At 45.0% G+C, this 21,550-nt stretch overlaps 1 protein-coding gene and 1 long non-coding RNA gene across 2 annotated transcripts in view; both read right to left on the bottom strand.

Annotated features, from left to right (window-relative positions):
- Positions 1-355: 355 nt before the first annotated feature.
- LOC138419503 (uncharacterized) lies at positions 356-2,075 on the bottom strand. The gene is made up of 2 exons (XR_011248992.1): positions 1,889-2,075; positions 356-642 (listed from the first exon to the last, which is right to left on the bottom strand). It is a non-coding gene; the product is annotated as an uncharacterized lncRNA (long non-coding RNA).
- Positions 2,076-10,033: 7,958 nt separating this feature from the next.
- Positions 10,034-21,550, bottom strand: part of ZNF536 (zinc finger protein 536) — a 331,324-nt gene continuing 319,807 nt past the window's right edge. The window contains exon 5 of the mRNA XM_069548992.1: positions 10,034-10,413. Within this exon, the coding sequence (XP_069405093.1) occupies positions 10,169-10,413 (245 nt within the window). The 3' untranslated portion in view covers positions 10,034-10,168. The remainder of the gene's footprint in view (positions 10,414-21,550) is intronic.

Raw genomic sequence — 21,550 nt, 5'->3', positions numbered from 1 at the left:
TGGAGGATGAAGTTAGAGAGATTGATAAGGTAAGATAATGTAGGACCTCAAAGGCCATGGTAAGGAATATGAAATGTATTGTAATGTAAGAGGAAGCCATTCTAAGCAGTGTAGCTGAGAATGATCTGATTTGTTGAATTTAAAAGGTGATAGAGTTTGGTGATTCCTCAAAATGTAAACATAGACTTTCTCAATGATCCAGCAATACCACTCCTACGTATATGCCCCAAATAATGGAAACCAGATACCCAAATACTTATACGTGAAAGTTCATAGCAGTAGCATGTGATATAGCCAAGAGGTGAAAATAACCCAAATGTCCATCAATGGGTGAACAGAGAAACAAAATGTGGTATAATCATACAAGTTTATTCAGTCATTGAAAGGAATAACATACTGTTACATACTACCACGTGGATGAACTTTGAAAATATGCTAAGTGAAATAAGTATTAGTCACTCATACTCTTTGCGACTCCATGGATTGTAGCTCACCAGGCTTCTCTGTCTATGGAATTCTCCAGGCAAGAATACTGGCCTAGGTTGCCATGACTTCCTGCAGGGGATCTTCCTGACCCTGGGATTAAACTTGATTCTCCTGCATTGCTGCCAGATTCTTTACCGTCTGAGCCACCAGGAAGCCCTAAGTGAAATATGTCAAACACAAAAGTTCACATATTGCATGATTCCATTTATATGAAATATCCAGAACTGGTAAACCCATGGAGACTGCGTATTGCTGGAGGATGGGGAAGGGAGCATAGAAAGTTATTGATTAGCGGGTGTGCGGTTTTCTTTCGGGTAATAAATATGTTTTGGAACTCATAGAGCGCAACATTGTGAGTGTACTTACTAAATACTACTAAACCATACACTTTAAAACAGTTAATTTTATGTATGTGAATTTCACCTCAATATTTTTTCAATTTTTAAAAAGGAAGTTGGTATTCTTGGGCACACGGATCCTCCATGTCATTCCAAACTAATGCCCTCCACCCCAAAGCTCTTCATGCCCCTTCTTTTACAGCCTCTGAAATCTGGGCCCTCAAACACCTCACTGCTGGATTCTCCCAATTCAGGGCCCTCTTTTTGAATAAGGCTCTGGTGGGCAAGCTGGAAGCCAGCAAGTCCTCACTCAAAGAAAGCTCAATGCTAAGGACCTTCTCTGACCACAGATCTAAAAGGATTCCCACCCTCCACTTTCCCACAAATCACTGAGACGGTGGAGTGGAAAGCCAGGGCAGGATCCTCCTTGCCTGTCCTCTGCTGGGTCCCCAGCATCTGGCACAAATGGGTGACCCGCTCCTCCGAGCAACACCCCCGCTCCACCCTGCAGTGCTCCTGAGCCCCAAATTCTGGTGACAACGATTCTGGGGAGGAAATGAGCAGCAATTTGGGAGGAAATCAGAGTTCAAGTGTCAATAATTTTTAAAATGTGCGGCATGAATTTCTGTCCACGGTTATGGGATGATCAGCTGGCGCCTGAGGACTCATGAGCCCCCCTTGGGGCCAGAGGCCACAGCGAGTCCCCTTGGAGCGTTTGTCGCCTCCTCGCCAAAAGAGGAGCCCTGGGGACCAAGCCTGGGGCGGCCGGGGCGGGGCGCTTCTCCTTAGGCTCAGGCTCCTTTGATACCTTAGGGCAAGGGGCTGAGTCAGAGGCCGTTCCGGGGTGTGAGCCAAAAAAACCCGCCCCCGCCCCCGTCCCCGCCCCGCGGAGCCTCAGGGGGCCCGGGCGCCACCGTTTGGCGCCGCGCCCCCTTGTTGCCGGCCGCCCCCGCCCCGGACGCCCCTCTTCAGGCGCGCTGCCAAGTGACCCGCCCCATCAGTCCGCCAGGTCTCCTGGAGGGAGGAAAACCTGAAAATGAAACCCTTCGCAGCGGAGAGCTTACATGTTGGGCTGGTTTGCTGTTTGGGGGTTCTTGACGCTCCCCTGCTAGCTTGGACGGGAGAGAATCACAATTGAGTGCTCGTCCCAGTTCTCATTCTCTCCTCCTGTTCTCCCTGCATCCGGGGAGAGCGATCCACCAAGCCAGGGGACGGGACCCGCAGTTACTTTTGTTGATTTTCTGGAGATCTGATAGTCAGAAATGGAGGCGTGATGCGCAGTGGGAAGAGGCCGGGCGACTCAGAAAACCAAGGCAAACAAACCTGCAGAACAAAGGAGCGCGCCCTACTTAGACATCCCCAGACCGGTTTGGAATTCTTCCTGCCCTTGCAACGCCTGTTTCTTTGAAGTTGAACCTTTTGACCAAGCCCTTCCAGCGTACCTGCCACCAAAAATCATTTTGTAAACAAAGATACAGTCAGGCACTGACCCCAGGTATGAGGAGCAGTTTGTGGGGGCTTCTGCTTTTTGCTTTCCCAATGTGCATCCTTGTTTCTGAAAAAACGTGACCTCTACCCTCCACTTTGCTATCCCTCTTTCTCCCTGTCTGCCCTTTCTGGGAGAGGCAGTGAGGCTGACATATTTCAGACAAATCACAGCAGCCAACTTCCTGTCCGGCCCCATTTCTACTGAGAAACCCTCCCTCCACCTCTCCGGGGTTCAGGTAACTGGATTGATGGAGCCGCCTTCACGGCCTCTCCTAGCCGAACTTCTCATAACCCAATGCATAAATAATCACATGTTTTATAAATAGCTGTGGACAAGAGGCTGTAAAACAACGAAGATATATTTGTGCCTTTATGTCTTAGAAATATTTTCTAAAACGACTGTTTTATTTGGTGTGGTTTTGAATGGGGGCGTAGGTGTACATAACAATCCCCAAAGTTTTCCTCTGCCCCCCCACCTCAGGTCAAACCAGCACTATCGTTAGCAAATTGATAAGGTTCCATGGGCAAGCTTTATTCCTTCTGACACAAGCCTATGACACTTTATAAAAAGAAGTAATCCAGAACAATCTCTAGGTAATTAACACCTAGATAAACAAACATAAATTTCTATATTGCATTTATTTGGACTACCACTCAAATATGCGTGAACCATGCTTTTTTAATTAAAAGATAAATCCATGTGACACTTAGCCTCAAACTTAATTATTCAGCATAGTATAATAAAAAATAGAGCCCATTAAATGTGTCTTGCACTGTATTTCTGTATTAACAGCAAAACAGTTCGGTCTGGGATCATTTAAATTTTCCCCCTCCTCTTTGCTTGTGATTTCCCTGTTCACATAAGCCCTTCCTCTCCCTCCCTGCCTCCCTCCCGCCCTCCCTCTCTCTCTCTTTTCTCTTAACACCAACAGGTGAAGAGATTAAAACTCTACACAAGCCCCTACATGGAATGCTCAGCTGGGCGACATTTTTAATATTGCATTACACTATGCATTTTTTTCCTTCCCCATGGAAACATACCTCTAGTTCTGTGTAACGGGCCTAGCCTTTCTATCTTGAAAAGAAGATCACAATATTTAACACTAATTTCCTTGGGATTGTGCTTACAATACACCAGGTGAGGTTTTCATAATATACTGTTACAATACAGATGTTCAACAGAGAGGGGGAAGTGTGCAAATCCCAAACTACAAGAGACAGCAGGGTTATCATCTTTATAAAAGTTTCAGCACAAAATAGTATCTTAACACTGAGTATCAGCAGCTTAGCAGTTTCCGGCTGCTAGGAAGAGAAATTCACATTTGAGGCATTCCCCACCTAGTCGAAGTGGGAACAGAGATCTATTCATTCAGTCACTCAACAGAGAGTATATAAACAAGGACCATGTGCCAAGCACTGTGTGGAGTGCTGTGTGATCCTTGTCACCTTTCATCCTTATAGGAAAGGTACTGCGGCAAGGAAAACTGAACCCAAGTCTTGAGTTAGCAAAGCCCATGCTCTGAGCCCCTTGGCTCTCCCGATGGAGCCTCCTGGGTAAAGGGCAGCAATAGCTTGGCTCAGCTGGGATGTGTGCCTTTGCAGAGACTAGCCTTGGACCCAGTTGACCAACCATTCAGGTTTGTCCAGGACTGTCCTGCTTTTAGTACTGGAAGTTCTGCAACGTGGGAATCCCTTTATTTGAGGGAAATCAGGGCGTTTGTCATCCTATGTAGACTCCCCCAGCAAATGGTGCTGCTGCCACAATAGCCAAGCCCATCCACGAAAGGACGGACTGGTACCATGGAAAGACCTTGAATTGGGCCCAGGAGACACCCACCCACTCCTTTCCAAAAGACCGAGGCCCCTGGGTGTGACTGATGACTGGTGGTTGTCTGAGATCCTGTAAACTTGTTGAAGAAGGCATTTGGATCTTGTTACATCGACTCCTATATTGCTGACCTCTGACAAGTCAGAAAGCCATGCCTCTGCAGAATGTACCACATTTCAGTGTTCAAGTGAGTTTCTAGCTGGTGTCAGTTTCAGTAACAGTCCTTGGAACCTGGTGGTACCTAGCTTGCTCTCTGCGTAGCTTATAATACAGTTATGTACTGCTAGCTCATATAAGCTCAGAAAGAGTCTTCACAGATAAAGAAGCAGATCTGGGTAGCTGGAATGACCTGCCCAGATCCCACAGGTTGGAGAGGTGGAGACAAGCCCTCCGGAGAGCCCCATCCAGCCCACACAGCCCTTGTGCTACTTCTCCACCAGGCACCCGGTCCTTCACATCTCAGTTCATTGTCACCCCTTAGGGAAATCTTCTGGGATGTGTTATCTCTGTATCTCCTCTTCCAGATATGTTATACTTACTTGTGTGATGATTATCAAATTGAAGTCTGTTTTCTCCTTAGGCAGGGGTCTGTGGGCATGGTCTCTGACTCACCCCTGTATCTGCAGCCTGTGGCCTGGCACACATTAGGTCTTCTGTAAACTCTCATCAAACAAGTGAGTGGAATGACATTTAACCCCAGGACCAACTCTTCTGCTCCTGCATCCCATTCTTTCCCTATCTGACCCTCAAGACCCTGAGAATGGCAAGAAAGTGGTGAAAATACTGATTTTTCAAATGAGAAAGCTGGAAGACGAAACGTTTAAGACATTTGTCCAGGATCATTTTGTCTAAAGGAGGTGAATGTGGAGGAATCATGACCACCTAACCACCGGGGAACCCTGTCAAAACACAGAGGTGATAGTGTATAATGCTTTGTGGTGAAATTAATCTCAAATATAGACATGGCTTATCACACCACAATAGCAACAATCTAACATTTGTAGAATCCGTTATAAATTTACATATAATTTCCCGTACTTTATTGAAATTTAATTTCATAATTTTCATTTACAGCCGATGAACTCAGAATGGCTAAATTGTTCAAGATCAAGTATCCAGTAAGTAGTATAGCTAGGATTCAAATTTAAGTCAGGACACCCCAATTTTGTTTTGTTTTTTTTTTTTACAATGTACCAATCTGCCAATTGTCTATGACTCTTTAAGAGCTCAAAATATTTTGATGGAAATATATACTGATGCTTCTTAAAAAGGCCTCCTTCCAATTTTATTTTTTATTTTATAATAGCTTTATTGAGGTATAATTCACCTACCATAAAATTCATCATCTTAAAGTGTACAACTCAGTGGTTTTTAGTATTTTCAGAGTTGGGGAACTACCATCACTATCTAATTTTAGAAACATTTTATCTCTGCAAAAAAGAAACATCCTACTCTTTAGCCAACAGTCACTCCCCATTCTCCCCTCTCCCCAAATCCAGCCACCATTAACCTATGTGTGGTCTCCATGGATTTGCCTATTGCATTTCCTATAAATGCATACAGTATGTGACTGGCTTCTTTTGTGATGAGCTTTCTTCCACTTAGGCACAATGTCTTCATGTCTCACCTATCCTGTAGCCTGTGTCAGATCTCCATCCCTTTTCACAGCAGAATAATATGCCATTCTTGACAAGACAATAATTGGAAAAGATACGTGCGTTCCAGTGTTCATAGCAGCACTGTTTATAATAGCCGAGACATAGAAACAAGCTAAATGTCCATCAGATGAGTGGATAAAGACGTGGTGTGTATGTGTGTGTGCGCATATATATAAATGGAGTATTAGTCATAAAAAAGAATGAAATAATGCCATTTGGAGCAAAATGGATGGACCCAGAGATAATTATACTAAGTGAAGTAAGTCAGAAAGAGACAAAGGTCATCAGAAGATATCACTTACGTGTGGAATCTAAAATATGAGACAAATGAACCTATCTAGGAAACAGAAGCAGACTCTCAAATGTAGAGAACAGGCTGTGGGTGCCAAGAGGGAGGCGGGTAGGGGAAGGATGGTTAGATATTTGGGGTTAGCAGATGTAAACTGTTATATATACGTAGAATGGATAAGCAGCAAGGTCTTACTGTATATCATGGGAACTATATTCAATTTCCTGTGCTAAACCATGATGAAAAAGAAAAAAGAAATCACAAATGTGTGTATAAGCCACATTTTGACCATCTATTTATCACAGTTTTTAAATACACATTTTGAGCCAATATGTAAAATTAAGAGACCACTCAAAATCCAGGGGTCCAGTGTCACTTGCAAACTCAGAAGCCCTGATGCCACATTCCTCTTGGTGATGAGGCACTGGGCTGGCATTTCTCATTGCCAGTGAGCCCCCGCTGCAAATTCCTACCGTCCTCCTCTTGCCACTGAGGTGTCCTGCCTGGCCCCGGAAGCATTTGGGACTGGATTCATCATGTATACGGAGTCACGGCCCCTCCATCAACCTTCCTTCCCTGATGGGTCCTTTTCCTGATCTCTCACTAACCCCTCATGACTCACCTTTTCTGTGTGACAGTGGGCCCTTAGGATTGTCATCTGTCCCTGTCCAGGAACACCAACAGCTTGGCCTCCTGAAAGAAACCCGGTGATTATAGATTCTTAGAGCATGGCTGGATGCCTTTGCCTCCAACATTTCGGTGGGGCTGACCTATTCCAGAGCTGCAGCGTTTACCATGGGAGCTTGGTTTTGAAACCATGCCACCACTAACAATGAAAAACAAGTCAAAAAGCAAGCCTGCACATCAAGTGTGAGGTGCACACCAACCTGAGAAGATCAGTGTCAGAATTCTGCTTTTTATGTAGCCCTGAAACCATAGATTTTATTATTCTTTGTTCTTTTCCTTTGCCTCTGGAGAGAGAATTCAGCTTGTCCTCTGATCGGAGGTAAAAGACTTCCTTGTTTTTAATGATTTTTTTTTTTTAACTTGCTACCAGTAAAGGAGAATAATAGATCCCAACGCTTTAAGTGTCTAGTGTAATTACTATAATATGAGGAGCACTGGTGTTTGCATGGGTATTACCTCACTGTAACCCATGTCTGCAAGCTTTCAAAGAAACACATGCACTTGGGTGTTTGCACACACACACGCACATACACACACTGTTTGTACACCCAGTGATACACTTTCAGCTTGAAATTTGAAAAAGAACCAGGCTATGGGAACCACCCACACAGAATACTGCAGGGCTTTTTGTTAGAAGTGTAGTTTGACCAAGCATTACCAGAATCTGACAAAGCTACAAAAATATGTCCTGCTCCTCCTAGTAAACATACGCGGATAGGAAGAAATGGGTATTTTTTTTTCCAGAGGTAGAGGTTTTATTGCGTAAAACACTGGATAAAACTGGACTGCTTCAAAGACATTTTATTCTAACAGCAGAAAGAAAACAGTCATTGCTGAAAAAACAACTTTTAATACTTTCTATACCAGAATAAAGTTCTGTCAACTGATGTATTATAATAATAAATAATGACCAAGAATAAACTTTAAATACAAAGTTTTCTACTTGTTACAAGCATAGCAACAAAATCCTCTACTCTATTGATCTCAGATTTCCTCCAAGATAGATTTTTTTTTTTCTTTGTGCAGGAATGTAGACAGTATTATGACCAGCATCACAGACTACAGAAGTTACAGGGAAAAAACTTGACATGTTTAGATATGAGAGCCTGATGACATTCAGAAACTGACAGTGTATCACTGCGGCTGCCACTTGTTCGTATTACAAGTTACAAATGTTCCGGAGAGAAGGCCTGTGTCGGGGGGAAATAAGGACAGTAGCACTGGACAAAATGGAATCAACACACACGCCACAAAGAAGAGGGGATGTTCCCAGTGTCACAAACAGAATTATTGCCTGTCGCATCTGACGATGCTCAGAAGACACAAAAGGATACTGAAAGAGCGCCCAAAGTGCTAGAAATGGGATGTGGCTCTCGCTGTTTGTTGGGTTTTTTTTCCACTTTTTTTCCTCTTTTCTCCTCTTTTTACTTTTTTTTTTTTCTTCTTTTTTTTATATTTTTCTTTGCTAAGATACCAAAGGCAGGGGGCAAACACACAGAAAGCAAGCGACTGGCACAGCCACCAAACACAGTAGTGCAGTTAAAATCCTAAAGCTTACTACAGTCGGAAAGTTTTCAATGACATTTCAGTCCTTTCTCTAGGATCATAGAAACAGTTGCATTAAGTTTATCAACTCGATTTAAGTAAGGCAGTGAGAACTATTCTAGAAAAACAAGAAAGCAGCTTGCTCTATGCCAGATGGGTCCACATTGTACAGCGATTGCGTTTACACTGAAACCCCGGGTGGATGTCACCCTCTCGACAGCATATGCAAACCGGATTCCTTATTAGCCTGAGATTCCTTCTGGTCTCAGGATAGCGAAGCATTTTATTTACATTGATTGCAGTTTAGTATTTTTGTAAACTGCTGTAGGCAGAGCTGAAGTTTTTAAGGCCCTGGGGTTTTATTCTGTGCTCCCAGCCTGCAAGGAAATATCGATCTTTTTTTTTAAAGTCTGAATAATTTTGTCTTAGAAGAAGTTAATACTTCAGTACTTCTCCACCATCACAAGCAACAGCACCAATTTCGTGTCACTCAAAGGAAATATGTTAAGAGGCTGAACTCTGACGCCACACTAGCAGATTCAAGAATAAACCCCTAACTAGTCTTCATAAATTGTCTGTTAAAAAAATGAGTCAAGTGTTTCATTATTGGCCCTCCAAATCTCCCTCTGGGTGGTGTAGAACTTGATAAATTTGGAGTATCCAATCAGTAGAAAATCTAAAATCTACAAAAATATAGAACACATTTGTTTTACAAAAACAGACATTTTAACTTAAACAGTTTTCTTCATTAGTGATAGAGAGCAGGATGTTTAGATTCATATTTTAATACAAGCTATTTCATAAGAGCTTGCTGGAGAAGAAAATCTTGCTTCATGTCTATGACACTTAGAAAAACTAACAGATGAAAAAAATCTGATAATAAGGACTAGAGCAGCCTTCATTCAAGTAACATTTTAAAAATCATAATAAAGCAATCTTTCTACTATTACGTAAATTTCCATTCTTCACCAGCACCTTCTGTGAGTAGGGTAGGCTAGTTTTAAGCATTTGATATCATGTATCCCTATTTTTTTTATTAGCAACCTTCTTGTAAATTCCTCCAAAAATTAAAGAAAAAAAAAAAGACAACCGAGAAAAAGCATTTCCCTCTATACTGCAATTTGATCTAAAAAAAGGAATTACTCATCAAACCTGCAATGGACATTTGTCTGCAGACACTTCCTGACCATTGATTCATTTGGCTGTGGATTTTTTTAAAAATGCACATTGAAGATGGCAAGCCTCTGCAGTGCTGGTCTGCCCTGGCGCTGGCTGCGGGCCGGCTAAGATTTCTCCAAGAGTGCAGTTACGACACCACGTGAATTGATTTTCTCTGCAGTGACCGCTCCAGTCTGACTGGCACCGCGACTGCCTCCCAACATATCCCATTAGGGTGCGAGGCAGATGACAGCAGCTGGTGTCAGATTATAGAGGTGTTTTCAACAATGAAAACACAGCCCCTCCATCTTCAAGGCAACACTAAATCATTTAGATGGCATCGTTTTGCAGTTAAGAGCTTGATTTTTGGACATAGGCGACTCTAGCATTGGAAGGGCCCCCGAGCTTTCCTGAGCTCGAGGACACCAAGCATTTCTGAAATCCCTTTTCTCCCACCTGCGTTGTTTGGAAGTACTTGTTGCCGGGTAACAGTTTAGCAGCCATTTTCAAGGGCTGGGGATTTTTTTTTAATATATATATAGATATCTTTTTAAAATTTTTAAACGTTCTATACACTAGTGGGGGGTTGTACATGATTTTTTCCCCGTGGAATGCAGTTAGCAAACTCTTTTACCAGATGCATAATCTGAAAACTGTGTAAAATAATATTGCAATCTCCGAATTGGTTGGCTCAGTTGCGCTCCTCCTGGGCCTTGCTGCCTTCCTCCGTTAACTCTGCTGAGCTCCCCGCCTTGACAGCTGCGGGGTCTTCGAAATTCCCAGAAGCCTCCGAGTCGACTCTGGAGCGCTTGAACCTGCGGTCAGGGTATTGGCTGTTGTCAAAAGGCATGCGATGGACACAGAGGACGTGGGTCTTCAGATTTCCCTTCTGAGAGGCACTGTAGGGACAGTAGCGGCACTGGAAAGGCCTGTGACCTACGGGCAGAAAGAGTGGCCGGTCAGTTCTGCTGCGTACCCCTCCCCAGCTCCCAGAGCTCAAAGGACTATGATCATTATTACCAGTACAATATCAGCAGTGTTATTGCCTTGCAAAGGTCAAATGGCAAAGAACAAAGATGCAGCCAATATATCTATTTGGATAAGTAATAACTTACTTGGATAAATAATAAGCTGCACTTACTAGCTGCTAAGTCATGTCTGACTCTTTTGTAACCCTGTGGACTGTAGCCCACCAGGCTCCTCTGTCCATGGGATTTTCCAGGAAGAATATTAGAGCAGGTTGCCATTTCCTTCACCAGGGGATCTTCCCAACCCAGGGATTGAACCCATGTCTCCTGCATTGGCAGGTGGCTTCTTTACTGCTGAGTCTCCAGGAAAGCCTCAAACAATAAGTTACCAAATAATAATAATAATAACTTGGACAAGGATTTAAAAGATCTTTCCATCCTAGCCAGGGTTTTTAATTCAGCCTTTCTAGGTAAGAGAAAAGAAAGTTCCAACACCTGGAAATTCTTTTATAAACAGCAAGATAGCAAGGATTTTAGACTTTGCAGGCCAAGATCAAAGATATGACGTAGATACTTATATAACAAGAGAGGAAATAAATTTCCAACTTTTTGTTGATGAAATTCAAAACTTTATTTATGGACACTGAAATTTGAATTTTATATAATTTTCATATGTGATGAAATATTATTCTTGTTGGGCTTTTTTTCCCAACCATTTAAAAATGTAAAAACCATTCTTAGCTCCACAGGCTGTATGAGAACAGACAGGAGGTGGATTTGAGCCCTGGACTAGACTTTGTGACCCTAGCTCCATACCAAGAAAACCCATAAATCCCTCCATCTGGGATGCTGACTCGTCTCCAAGCCAGTTCACTTCCTCATGTCCCCACCAACTCTACTGATAAGCAAGACAAGCGTGACCAGGAAGTGTGTTTTGGGTCGGGTGAGAGAGGGGTGTTCCCCAAGCCTTGCTCTTCAGTGGAGTGGAAGTGCCAAGCTGGAGGAATTTGGGGAGCTCTGTTTCAAGAGGAGGCAGCAGACAGTATCAGACAAGAACTGGGACACTCAGATAATTAAGGCCAGCCTAGTTTTAAAGAAGTTCAATTTTGAATGGTGACGCCCGGACTCCAGAAAGGCTGTAAATAAGAACAGAAGATGGATTCTTGTGAAAATCCACCTGCTCCTTCGGGCTTCATTTCTCTGTTCTGATGCACCACAGACATGCACACATCTCTGCTGTCTTTAGGAACCAGTAAAGCATCTAGTTTGGGAAGTTCTAATGGGACACTGCGTTCTGCCCAATGCTGGGAAGCTGTGGATATGCCATTCCTGGAAGCCCGTGAGTGCTGTCCCACCCAGCACCCAGAGAGGTCAAGACCCAGTGCTGGGTTTCATTTGCTCAGGAAAATAAACAAGCAAATAAATGGGCCCAATTGTTTACCCCAGAAAACATCTGAACAGCATATTCATCACTTTTTCTAGAGCATAATAGCAGAAGTCCTGTGTATCTACTTTGCAAAGCAGTCTTGTTCTTGAGAAATTGGAGAGCAACCAAATGTTTGGAACTGAAACTCATTTCCTCACCAAATTGCACACAGCACTAGATTCTTGCTCCTTTCTTAGTGGGCTTTGGGAACTAGCTCTCTCCATCTTCCCTCCTAGCCAGTTGGCCCCCAGGTCAAATCCATTCTACCTGTTGAATCTTTCTACTTCCCATAATCCCCTCTGAGCCTGGTCCGGTGTACACCAGCTCGTGCTAGACTGTGAACACGGCAGCCTGCAGGAGAGCATTCTGCTTCCAGTTTCCCCACTTCCTGCCCATCCTCCCCAGGTCTACCAGAGTGAGTACCTAAAACGGAAGCTCAGCTCTGAGTTCCCTGTCCAAATCTTTAATGACCACCTACCCCCTCGCCTTTACAGCTCAGTCCCAACACCTCTCCCGTCTCCAGGAGCTTCCCCTGTTTGCCCACTCCAAACCAAACGATTAGATGGTCTCTGCAGACGGGCTTCATTCTGCAGGGTCCCCATGCTCTGACTGTGCCACCTTCTCCCTGAGACATCACTTCTGTTCTCTGCAGATCCAAACCGCATTCTCCTTTCAAGGCTCTGTTTTGTGTGACTGCGTTGTGTGTGTGGGCATTAGCCGCCATGATAGACTGTGAGCTCCTGAGGCAGGAAGCATAGCCGTCTTAATATCACTGGTGCCAAGCCCTTTGCTTGGCACAGAACAAACGGGTATGAACTGTTTGCAGCAATTGCATTATTATTTTACTGTTTGCCCTTGCCTTTTTTTCAATGAATTACAAATTTTCAGACAGAGTTTTCTCTTCTCTTGTTTCTATTGTTGTACCTAACACAAGACTGAATTTGATCAACTTTCCTACTTGCGTAAGTCCATAGAGTGGAACACACTTGCTCTTGGCCCTTCTCCACGGCCTACCACAGCAAGAAGAGCACAGACTGTCAGAAGGAGGGGCCTGGACCACAATTATCAAGTAAGAGAAGCCTTTGTGAGTACCGTTTGCCTCCTGCCTTCCTGCTATCCAACCCCATCCTTAGGGTTTGGTCACCCCTTCATCCAGATGACAGGGAAAAATCTGGGTTGGTGTAGAAGGAGAAAACTGAGACTCTGTTTCTAGTGGACTTAGGATATTTATGAATAGAGTATATGGCCCTACTTTTCATCATGTTGGAGTTAAAGCATAGACTGAAGGGAAGAATCCTGGTGTTGATCAATGGCAGTGAGATAGGAAAAGCCATGCCCATTCTCTCCACTATAATCATGAATCTTCATCAGCACTAAGCTGGGTGTCAGTGAGTTTCCAACAGATCCCGAGGCTCAACCAGCCAACTCATGAAGTCGTCTTCCCTATGGACATGAAGTTACGCCCAGGGCTCAGTGAGGTGGTTTGAGGTTCTCTGATAGGGCAGCTCTTGAGTGGGAGTAAGAAGGAAGGACAGCCCAAGCCTGCAGCCAGAGGCATAGGAACCAACTCAAGTTCATTCAGAGAACTGGAGAGAAGAGTTGAGACTTCCCTCAGGAAGCCTAAGAAACATTTCTAAAGTTTTGTCCAAAGCTTCTCACATGGCTCAGATACAGCTGGGGCTAACTCATCAATTCACTTATTTTATGGCAATAAGTTACAGATGGGGAAAATCATCATGACAAGACTTTGGAGCTAAAAACTCCAAATAATAATTTAAAATAAATAAATAAAATCAAAACTCTTGGCACCATAATCCAAAGAGGCTTGCAGAACCGTGAAGCAAATGACCAAACCATGGTATTGTTTAATAAATCTACTTTAGATCACCGTGATTCATCAGGTTCCTACATTCTTCCACTGTTTTTTCCCATCTGTCAAAGTTACCTATTATACTTCCTATTATTATTTCTGTATGAATCTATGCTCCAAACTTTGGAAGCCACCCTCTCTGCAAATTGTGTCACCGTGGGAACCACATGCATCTCGGCAAACCAAACGGAGAACCTGAGATATCACCTTTATTCACAATAAAGGCTTTTTTGAATTGGCCAACTGGGCATAAAAGCACTTAGTAAAATTTTTTCACCAACTGATTTTAAATCTTAATTATGATTTTTATCCTATGGTTATATCTGAATATCTGTATCTTGGGAGAGTCAAAGATATACAATAATTCTGGCATATTTGGATACTTTAGTGGTCAAACCATTAGCACTGAAGTAGTTTTTATTTTAACTTAGGTGAGCTGAAAAGTTATATATAAAGGTATAATGTTATGCATGTGTACATTTGTGGAAGGAAGTCTGTACAATACTGGAACCACGATAAACCTTGATCTTACATTGTACTTTGTAAATGGAAGTACTGTAGGTAATAGTAGTACCTGAAGACCCCAAAAGCCTCTGTCCCACAGGTTTTCACATACATGTCTGTATGTTTATCCTTATATTTGAGCTTTATGACTGTTATGTCAAAAATATCAACCCCATAGCTCAGATGAATAACAAAATAGAGTGAACTTGGATGGTTCAACTTTAAAACAAATTTCAAATGTGTATAAAGTACTCAGATCTCCTAATTTTCTAAAATTCCTATAAGAATTATATGAATTTTTAGGATTCACACACACACACACACACACACACACACACACCCTTCTAAATGGTTTGTTGAAAGATTCCCATGAGACTGAGGTGGAAGAAAAGCTTTGAAGAAATGAGACGTCCATCCTGAGGGAAGGTGATTGTGAGGAGCCGCGATGTGGCTGGAAGAAAGCATTGTGTTGCCCCGAGAATAGGATGTAAGTGAAAGGTTGATCCTTTGGTGATGGGAACATTTACTCCCAAAGAGAAAGCTGTTGGTATGCAAAGCACTTTTGGAAACTTGATTCATTTCCCAGTCTAGCTAAATCTGGATGAAAAGTTTCCAATTTCTCTATACCATTTGTCCATGCGAAGCCCCTGGTATTGGCACAGACTCAGTGATCTGTTACCTTTGGGTCAGAGAACATACCCTATACTTTCAGAACAAACCCCACAGCTGAGAGCTCCACTGAAATTTCCACTGTGCTTTTCCAATACATGTGACAGAACAAAGGACCCACCTGAAGGCAGAGGCAGTGAGAGGGCCGTGGAAATCCGAGGGAGCTTTCTTACTTTCCTGCTAAGGTGGATGTGGGGCTCCAAGGAAATCAGATCTCCAGACGGAGGTAGGTCAACACATCCCCTGGGGAGAAGCCCTCAGGGTGACACGCTGCAAACTTCCATCTGGCACATTTTAATGAGAAGAAAGACCAGCCATGCTGCCTGCACCCCCAGAGATGGAGGTAGCCATTCACCTGGGCCTATAGGTAGAGATGAAGATGCTGCTGCTGCTGCTGCTGCTGCCAAGTCGCTTCAGTCGTGTCCGACTCTGTGCGACCCCATAGACAGCAGCCCATCAGGCTCCCCTGTCCCTGGGATTCTCCAGGCAAGAACACTGGAGTGGGTTGCCATTTCCTTCTTCAATGCATGAAAGTGGAAAGTGAAAGTGAAGTCGCTCAGTTGTGTCTGACTCTTAGCGACCCCATGGACTGCAGCCTACCAGGCTCCTCCATCCACGGGATTTTCCAGGCAAGAGTATTGGAGTGGAGTGCCATTGCCTTCTCCGGAAGATGCTACTACTGTCCATCAATCTCTAAGAAGCAGCAAAGGCTTTAAGACAGAGTTGAGTCTAACAGCCTTTCTTGGATTGAATTTAAAAGAGTAAGGGCACCCACCCCAGCCAGCTCCCCATTTGAGGAGAATATGAACACACTGGCCTTTCTCAAGCTCAGCCCCACAGGGAAGCACTCTGCTTTAGGGCAGCCTTTGGCCCCTCTGAACACAGGAGACCCTTCCTGCAGAGGCCTGACCACAGAGAGCTCTCTGTTTCGCATTTTTGATTTCAGGTGTCCTCCTGCCCTGCAGTGGTCAGTGTGCGTCTGACCAGGACCTTGTGTTCAAAGCACAGCATCACCCCTTCATGAGGCTGAGAGGCCACTAACACCCAAGATTAGGCTTCCCCTCTGTCTGACCTTGAGCGAGCATTTGATCTCTCAAGGCTCCAGTTTCTACATCTTGGAAATGGGGGAATGATATGAATACTGACACCCTAATCCTGTTATGAAGATCAGAGGAGACAGTGTGTCAAGTTTGTAAATGACAAAGAGCTCTGCAAATGTCAGCTGTCTGTCATTGCTGTAATTGCTGATTCCTTTGTTATCATTCTGTTCCTTATCTAAGACTGGTCAAGAGAGGCTATGCTCTGTTCTTCCTCAAAAGCACTCATTCAACAAGACTTCCCTGTGCCAGTTTTGTACTAGCCTGCCTCTCCTAGGTGATCTTATCCCAGATAGTTGGGGAATAAAGCCTGAAATAGTCTCTCCTTGGAGCTCCTGCTTTTGACTGGGGGTTTGGGGATCTGCAAGACCTTCAGAGTCCGAAGGAAGTAGTGGTTAGCAAGGAAGTCGTTGTTGGTAGTATTTCCCTTGGTGAAGTTCAGCAGATGTGGGCTGGGCTGTGGTCACAGGTCCACGTGGGAAGGATATCATGTCTGGAGGATCCTGTTCTGGTGCGGGGCTGGCAGTTTGAGGCCATGCAGTGGGGGAGATGGTCAAGGGGGTTGGGGGCTCTGAGAGCTCAGCCGGGAGGAATATGAGCCCCTGCATGCGCTTCTAGCCTCTTTGCCCTCAAAGCCCCCGAGCTGCTGCCTCTGACCACAGGACCCTCTCTGTTCTCCAGATGCTTTACATGCTTTATTCTCTTTCCTGCCATAGGACCTCTGCCCAATCCTGTCTCATTTCCTGCATTGGAATGCCCCCTCCCCTGCTTCATGGAAGTACTATAATCCCATTCTTAGTGCAGCTGCCTCAGGCTTCCCCTGATGACCCCAGACCCACTGAGGTTCATCACAGCAAACTCTCCTCTTCCACAGTAGAGTGTCCAACAAGAGTAGATCAACAAACAATTATGTTGTCTACCCCATAAGACAGTCAGCTCCAGGACTCAGGAACTGTGGGGTTTTGCTTTTGCTCTGTTTTTTTGTTTTTTTGTTTGTTTTCTGATTACTGATATTTCTTACTACCTAGTAGAGACTTTGGAATGTTACAGATTTCCATCAGGTATTTTTCAAGCAAAAGGACAGGTGAATGGATGGATGGATGGATGGATGAAGGAAAGAGGGAGGCAGCCAAGAGAAAAGGAGAGGAGCAGCATGCTATCCCAAGCAGACAGACTCGCCTGACCTCAATACAAAAGCAGAAAGGTTGTGTGGGTGCAGGGGCCTGCAAGCTGGTGCTTCCAGTGTGGTGAAGGTGGAGCTCGGTGGGAGCTGGGCAGGGGTGGGGCCCACAGGACCCCCTGTGGAGCTTGCACCTCACTCCAGGGGGGAAGGCCTGTCCAGCTCTGCAGCAAGGCTGCTGCCCCAAAGAGCCCCCATCCCTGTCTGAAGGCAGGATCTTGGACCCTGATGCCAGATGTGAGCCCCCAACATCACCCCACTTCCCACCTCTCTGTCTCTCACTTTGAGCCCATCAACATTTCCCATCACAGCCATGCGAAAAGTAAGTACATCATACGTTAATTTGTATTGTCACAGCACCGTAGAGCCGTGGTAAAGAGCACATTCATTTTTAATCCACTATGAATAATATATAAATATGTATACAGTGTGGAGGGTCAAGAGGAGTAAGGAGAAAGCAAGCCGTACATTGTTTATAACAAAACTGGGGAAACGAGATATTTTTCTTACTTGCTACGATGGAAATATCTGCTCTTTCCCTGTACCTGAGGAGGAAAGGAAAATGCCTGCCCTTGGGGGACCATCCATTCATTACAGCTCTGCACTTGTGGGCAACTGGGTTCAGGGAAGAGCTGGGGCTGCATCCATGAGGCTTCCAGACTTTCCATGCTGGTGGCTTCTTCTCAGGTGCGTGATGGCAGAGAGGGGAGTGGGGGTGAGGTAAGTGACCAGCCTCTGGTGCTTAGTGATGAGAAAACAGTCCAACACCCATTCATCAGAGCACGTTTACAGGAATTGCCTCAATGGTCCTCATGACTATCAGTGAGGATATGTGGTGGAGAAACATCTCCCCATTTTACGGATAAGAAAACCAAGATTAAATAATTGTCCAAAGTCAGGTTGGCACAGCTAGCTGGGTCCTGATCAGGAATTCCACCTTCAGGTTTTCTCAAAACAGACGATCTCGTCTCTACTCCCTCCTGTCACTCCCTGCACACCACCTGTGGAAATTCTCTACAAAGGGGTGTCTTTGATCAGGACCCAGGGGTGCTCCAGGAGAGAGTCCACTCCTCTGTGGAGGAGTGTGTAATGTGTGATACTGCACACGTGTCACTTGCCACACTCTTTATGGACACAAGCACGACTGTGGCCTCTGTCATCAAAGGCTGGCATTGGGCACATGGCCGGCACCAAGCCACAGGGTTGTAAGCTCTCTGTCAAAGCTCCCATCACACAGCTCCTGGACCCCAGACCACTTCCAGGAGCCCACACTGAATGCCTGCTGTAAGCATTAGCCTGAGAAGATTGCTGTTGGAATGATGTAGAACTTTTAGTGCTGAGAAGGTGAGAAGGGCATCTATCCCGCATGCCTGACACAGGCCTACCCAGTACATGCTGAATGGTTGTTCACATGCCTAAAGGCTGACTTTAAGAGTTGCAACCCACTAGAGACCCAAGTGGGAGGAGGAAGGCCAATCATTCATGAAGGAAGGACATCCCAGCTTCGAGCAAGGCTCCAGTTTCCAGTTGAAAGATGGCTCAAAGGTCAGGGGAACTCACAGGAGAGAAGGACCATTCTTGAGAAAAGACACATATGCTGTTTTCCAGAGCCAGGCCTACACGTGGTGACAGAGGCACAACTCTGGGTGTTGGAACAAGGGCGTCCTAGGGTGGAGAGGAGCAGTCCCCAGAATCGCGGTTCATGCTCCACAGTCAACACAAGCAAAGGCATCCAGAAGACGGTCATGTATACAAGTGGTGGGGAGGGGGCTCCCTGGGACAGGTAAACAGTGAAGGGGCGATCCCCCCTGTGTCCTCACACTGCCGAGCCATCCCTCACACCAGGCAAGCTTTTCAGATCAATCTCATTGGTTCCTTTCATTGTTCGTTGAAATAACTGGAGAAAGACAGTGGGTAAATAAAGAGGAACATTGCGGCCATGGCTTCTAGATCAGCCCTGACCACACCCACATATACCTTGGGTGAGTGTAGACCCTTAAGAAAGCCAGAAAGCATGAGAGAACCCAGGCTGACCAAGGAAGAATCTTGGGGACCAGCAGCATCGGGCCCTGCCACAGCCCACGGTTGACCCATCTGTGACACGCTCATTTTCTGCAACATCCTCTCTGGCGCACAGGATCATGGAGTATTTCTAAACTACCACCGAAAGGTCTCCCACAGTCATGCTCTATGGTGCTGTCTTCTAGAAAGTTCCTGGTAATGACCTGGAGAGAAGTAGCCCTCAGAGGCAGCTCACATGCACAGGGCAATGAGGCTTAGGAAGTACCAACAAGACTCCTTAATAACCGCCCTGCCCCTATTGCACCCCACCCAGAGCCCTTTGGATTCCTTGAAACTAAGGACACTTGCATTATCAGTAAAGAGCCTGCCTGCCAATGCAGGAGATGTAAGAGACATGGGTTTGATTCGTGCGTTGAGAAAATCCCCTTGGGGGCGGGGGAGGAGGGCACATGGCAACTGACTCTAGTATTCTTGCGTGGAGAATCCCATGGGCAGAGAAACCTGCTGGGCTTCAATCTATAGGGTTGCAAAGAGTCAGACACGACTGAAGTGACTTAGTACACACACAAAAACCTTTGCAAACTGCATGCTAGTAGGAAAGAAAATGGCTCTACACATGGGGCAGATTTTATAAGTTGAAGGACTGTGCCCAGTGGACCTGGGAGAAATCCAGGCTGGGTGGTCCACTGGGCTGGCCTGTCGGTCAGGCCTCCAAGGTGGTGCTTGTCTCCACTTGGCCCTCACTTGCTGCTCCCTCTGACTGTCTGCTGCTCTGTCTGACCCTGAAGCTGCCAGCTTGGGGAGTCCCTGCCCAGGACCCCGGCCATCCTTCAAGTTTCAACACGCTCTGCTGGGGCAAAGAAATGGGTAAAAATATACAAGAACATGGACTGAGCTGATAGAAAGAGCCATTTCTCAGTAACACACATTCCATATATATTTTTTTTAATTTCCCTAATTCTAAATAGGCAAGAATGGTTCTAATCAGGTACATAATTTATGTTTTCAGTTTTCAAAAAAATATTCATCCGTCTAATCAAAGATGCTAAAACACTTTGAAATATCCTTAGGATAAATAATTTTAGGTTTTAAATTTCCTGTGATTTGGGTTTTAATTTAAAACACTATCAAAAAATATTTTACAATTTTAAAAGTGAATTTTGATCCATGTGGTAATAGATTGGAGACATCAATGTGAACTTGTGTTTAGCTTAATATGTATAGTAGAGATGTGGGTACATGCAGGGGTTAGTCTACACACAAATATTTCCTTTTTCTCAGTGGAGAGGGCCTAGAACCCATGATATCCCAGTGGTAACAAGGACAATTAGCCCAGAACTTGACTTCTAATACTATTCTCAAGAAAGGGAGCCAGGGCTTCTTGGGGAAATGGCTAATTCCAGGGCTGGAGCAGGACATACACAAGGTGGTCCTGAAGCACTTCATGCCGGAGAGTAAGGAATTGTTCCAAAGCCATAAGCTGGTGGGGGTATCAGAGCAGCACGTAGTCCAGTGAGAGAGCCCCCAGTGGCCAGAGCTGGAACAGCTTCAGCAACGAAGTAAATGGCGAAGTATAAAATAAGCACCCACAAGTCACACTGACATAAACAAATGATTGAATCCATACCTACATAGAGGACTTCCCCGCTGGTCCAGCGGTTAAGAATACACCTTCCAATGCAGGGGACACAGGTTAGAACCCTGGTCGGAAAAGCTTCCACGCGTCGAGGGGTAACTAAGCCCATGACTACTGAGCGCCATGCTCTGGAGACCACAAGCTGCAACTACTGAAGTCTGTGCATTCTAGAACTAGTGTTCCAAAACAAGACAAGCTAGTGCAATGAGAAGCCCATGCACCGCAACTAGAGAGTATGCCCCCACTTGCCAGAGCTAGAGAAAGCCCTCGTGCAGCAATGGAGACCCAAACCAGCTAAATAAAACATAAAAGATAAATGCTGGTGGTGGTACTGTTCAGTTGCTAAATCATGTCTGACATTTCTGTGACCCCAGGGCTTCCCTGGTGGCTCAGACATTAAAGAATCTGCCTGCAATGCAGGAGACCCTGGTTCAATTCCTGGGTCAGGGAGATCCCCTGCAGGAGGGAACGGCTACCCACTCCAGTATTCATGCTTGGAGAATTCCATGGACAGAGGAGCCTGGTGGGCTACAGTGCATGGGGTCACAAAGAGTCAGATGCAGCTGGGCAACTTTCACTTTTACTTTTCATGGACTGTAGCCTGCCAGGCTCCTCTGTCCATGGGATTTCCCAGGCAAGAATACTGGAATGGGTAGCCATTTCCTTCTCCAGGGGATCTTCCTGACCCAGGAATTGAACCC

This window comes from Ovis canadensis, chromosome 14 (assembly GCF_042477335.2).
Source record: "Ovis canadensis isolate MfBH-ARS-UI-01 breed Bighorn chromosome 14, ARS-UI_OviCan_v2, whole genome shotgun sequence".
NCBI classification, from domain to species: domain Eukaryota; kingdom Metazoa; phylum Chordata; class Mammalia; order Artiodactyla; family Bovidae; genus Ovis; species Ovis canadensis.
Note: the sequence above shows the minus strand (reverse complement) of the source record. Positions and strands in the feature narration are given on the sequence as shown.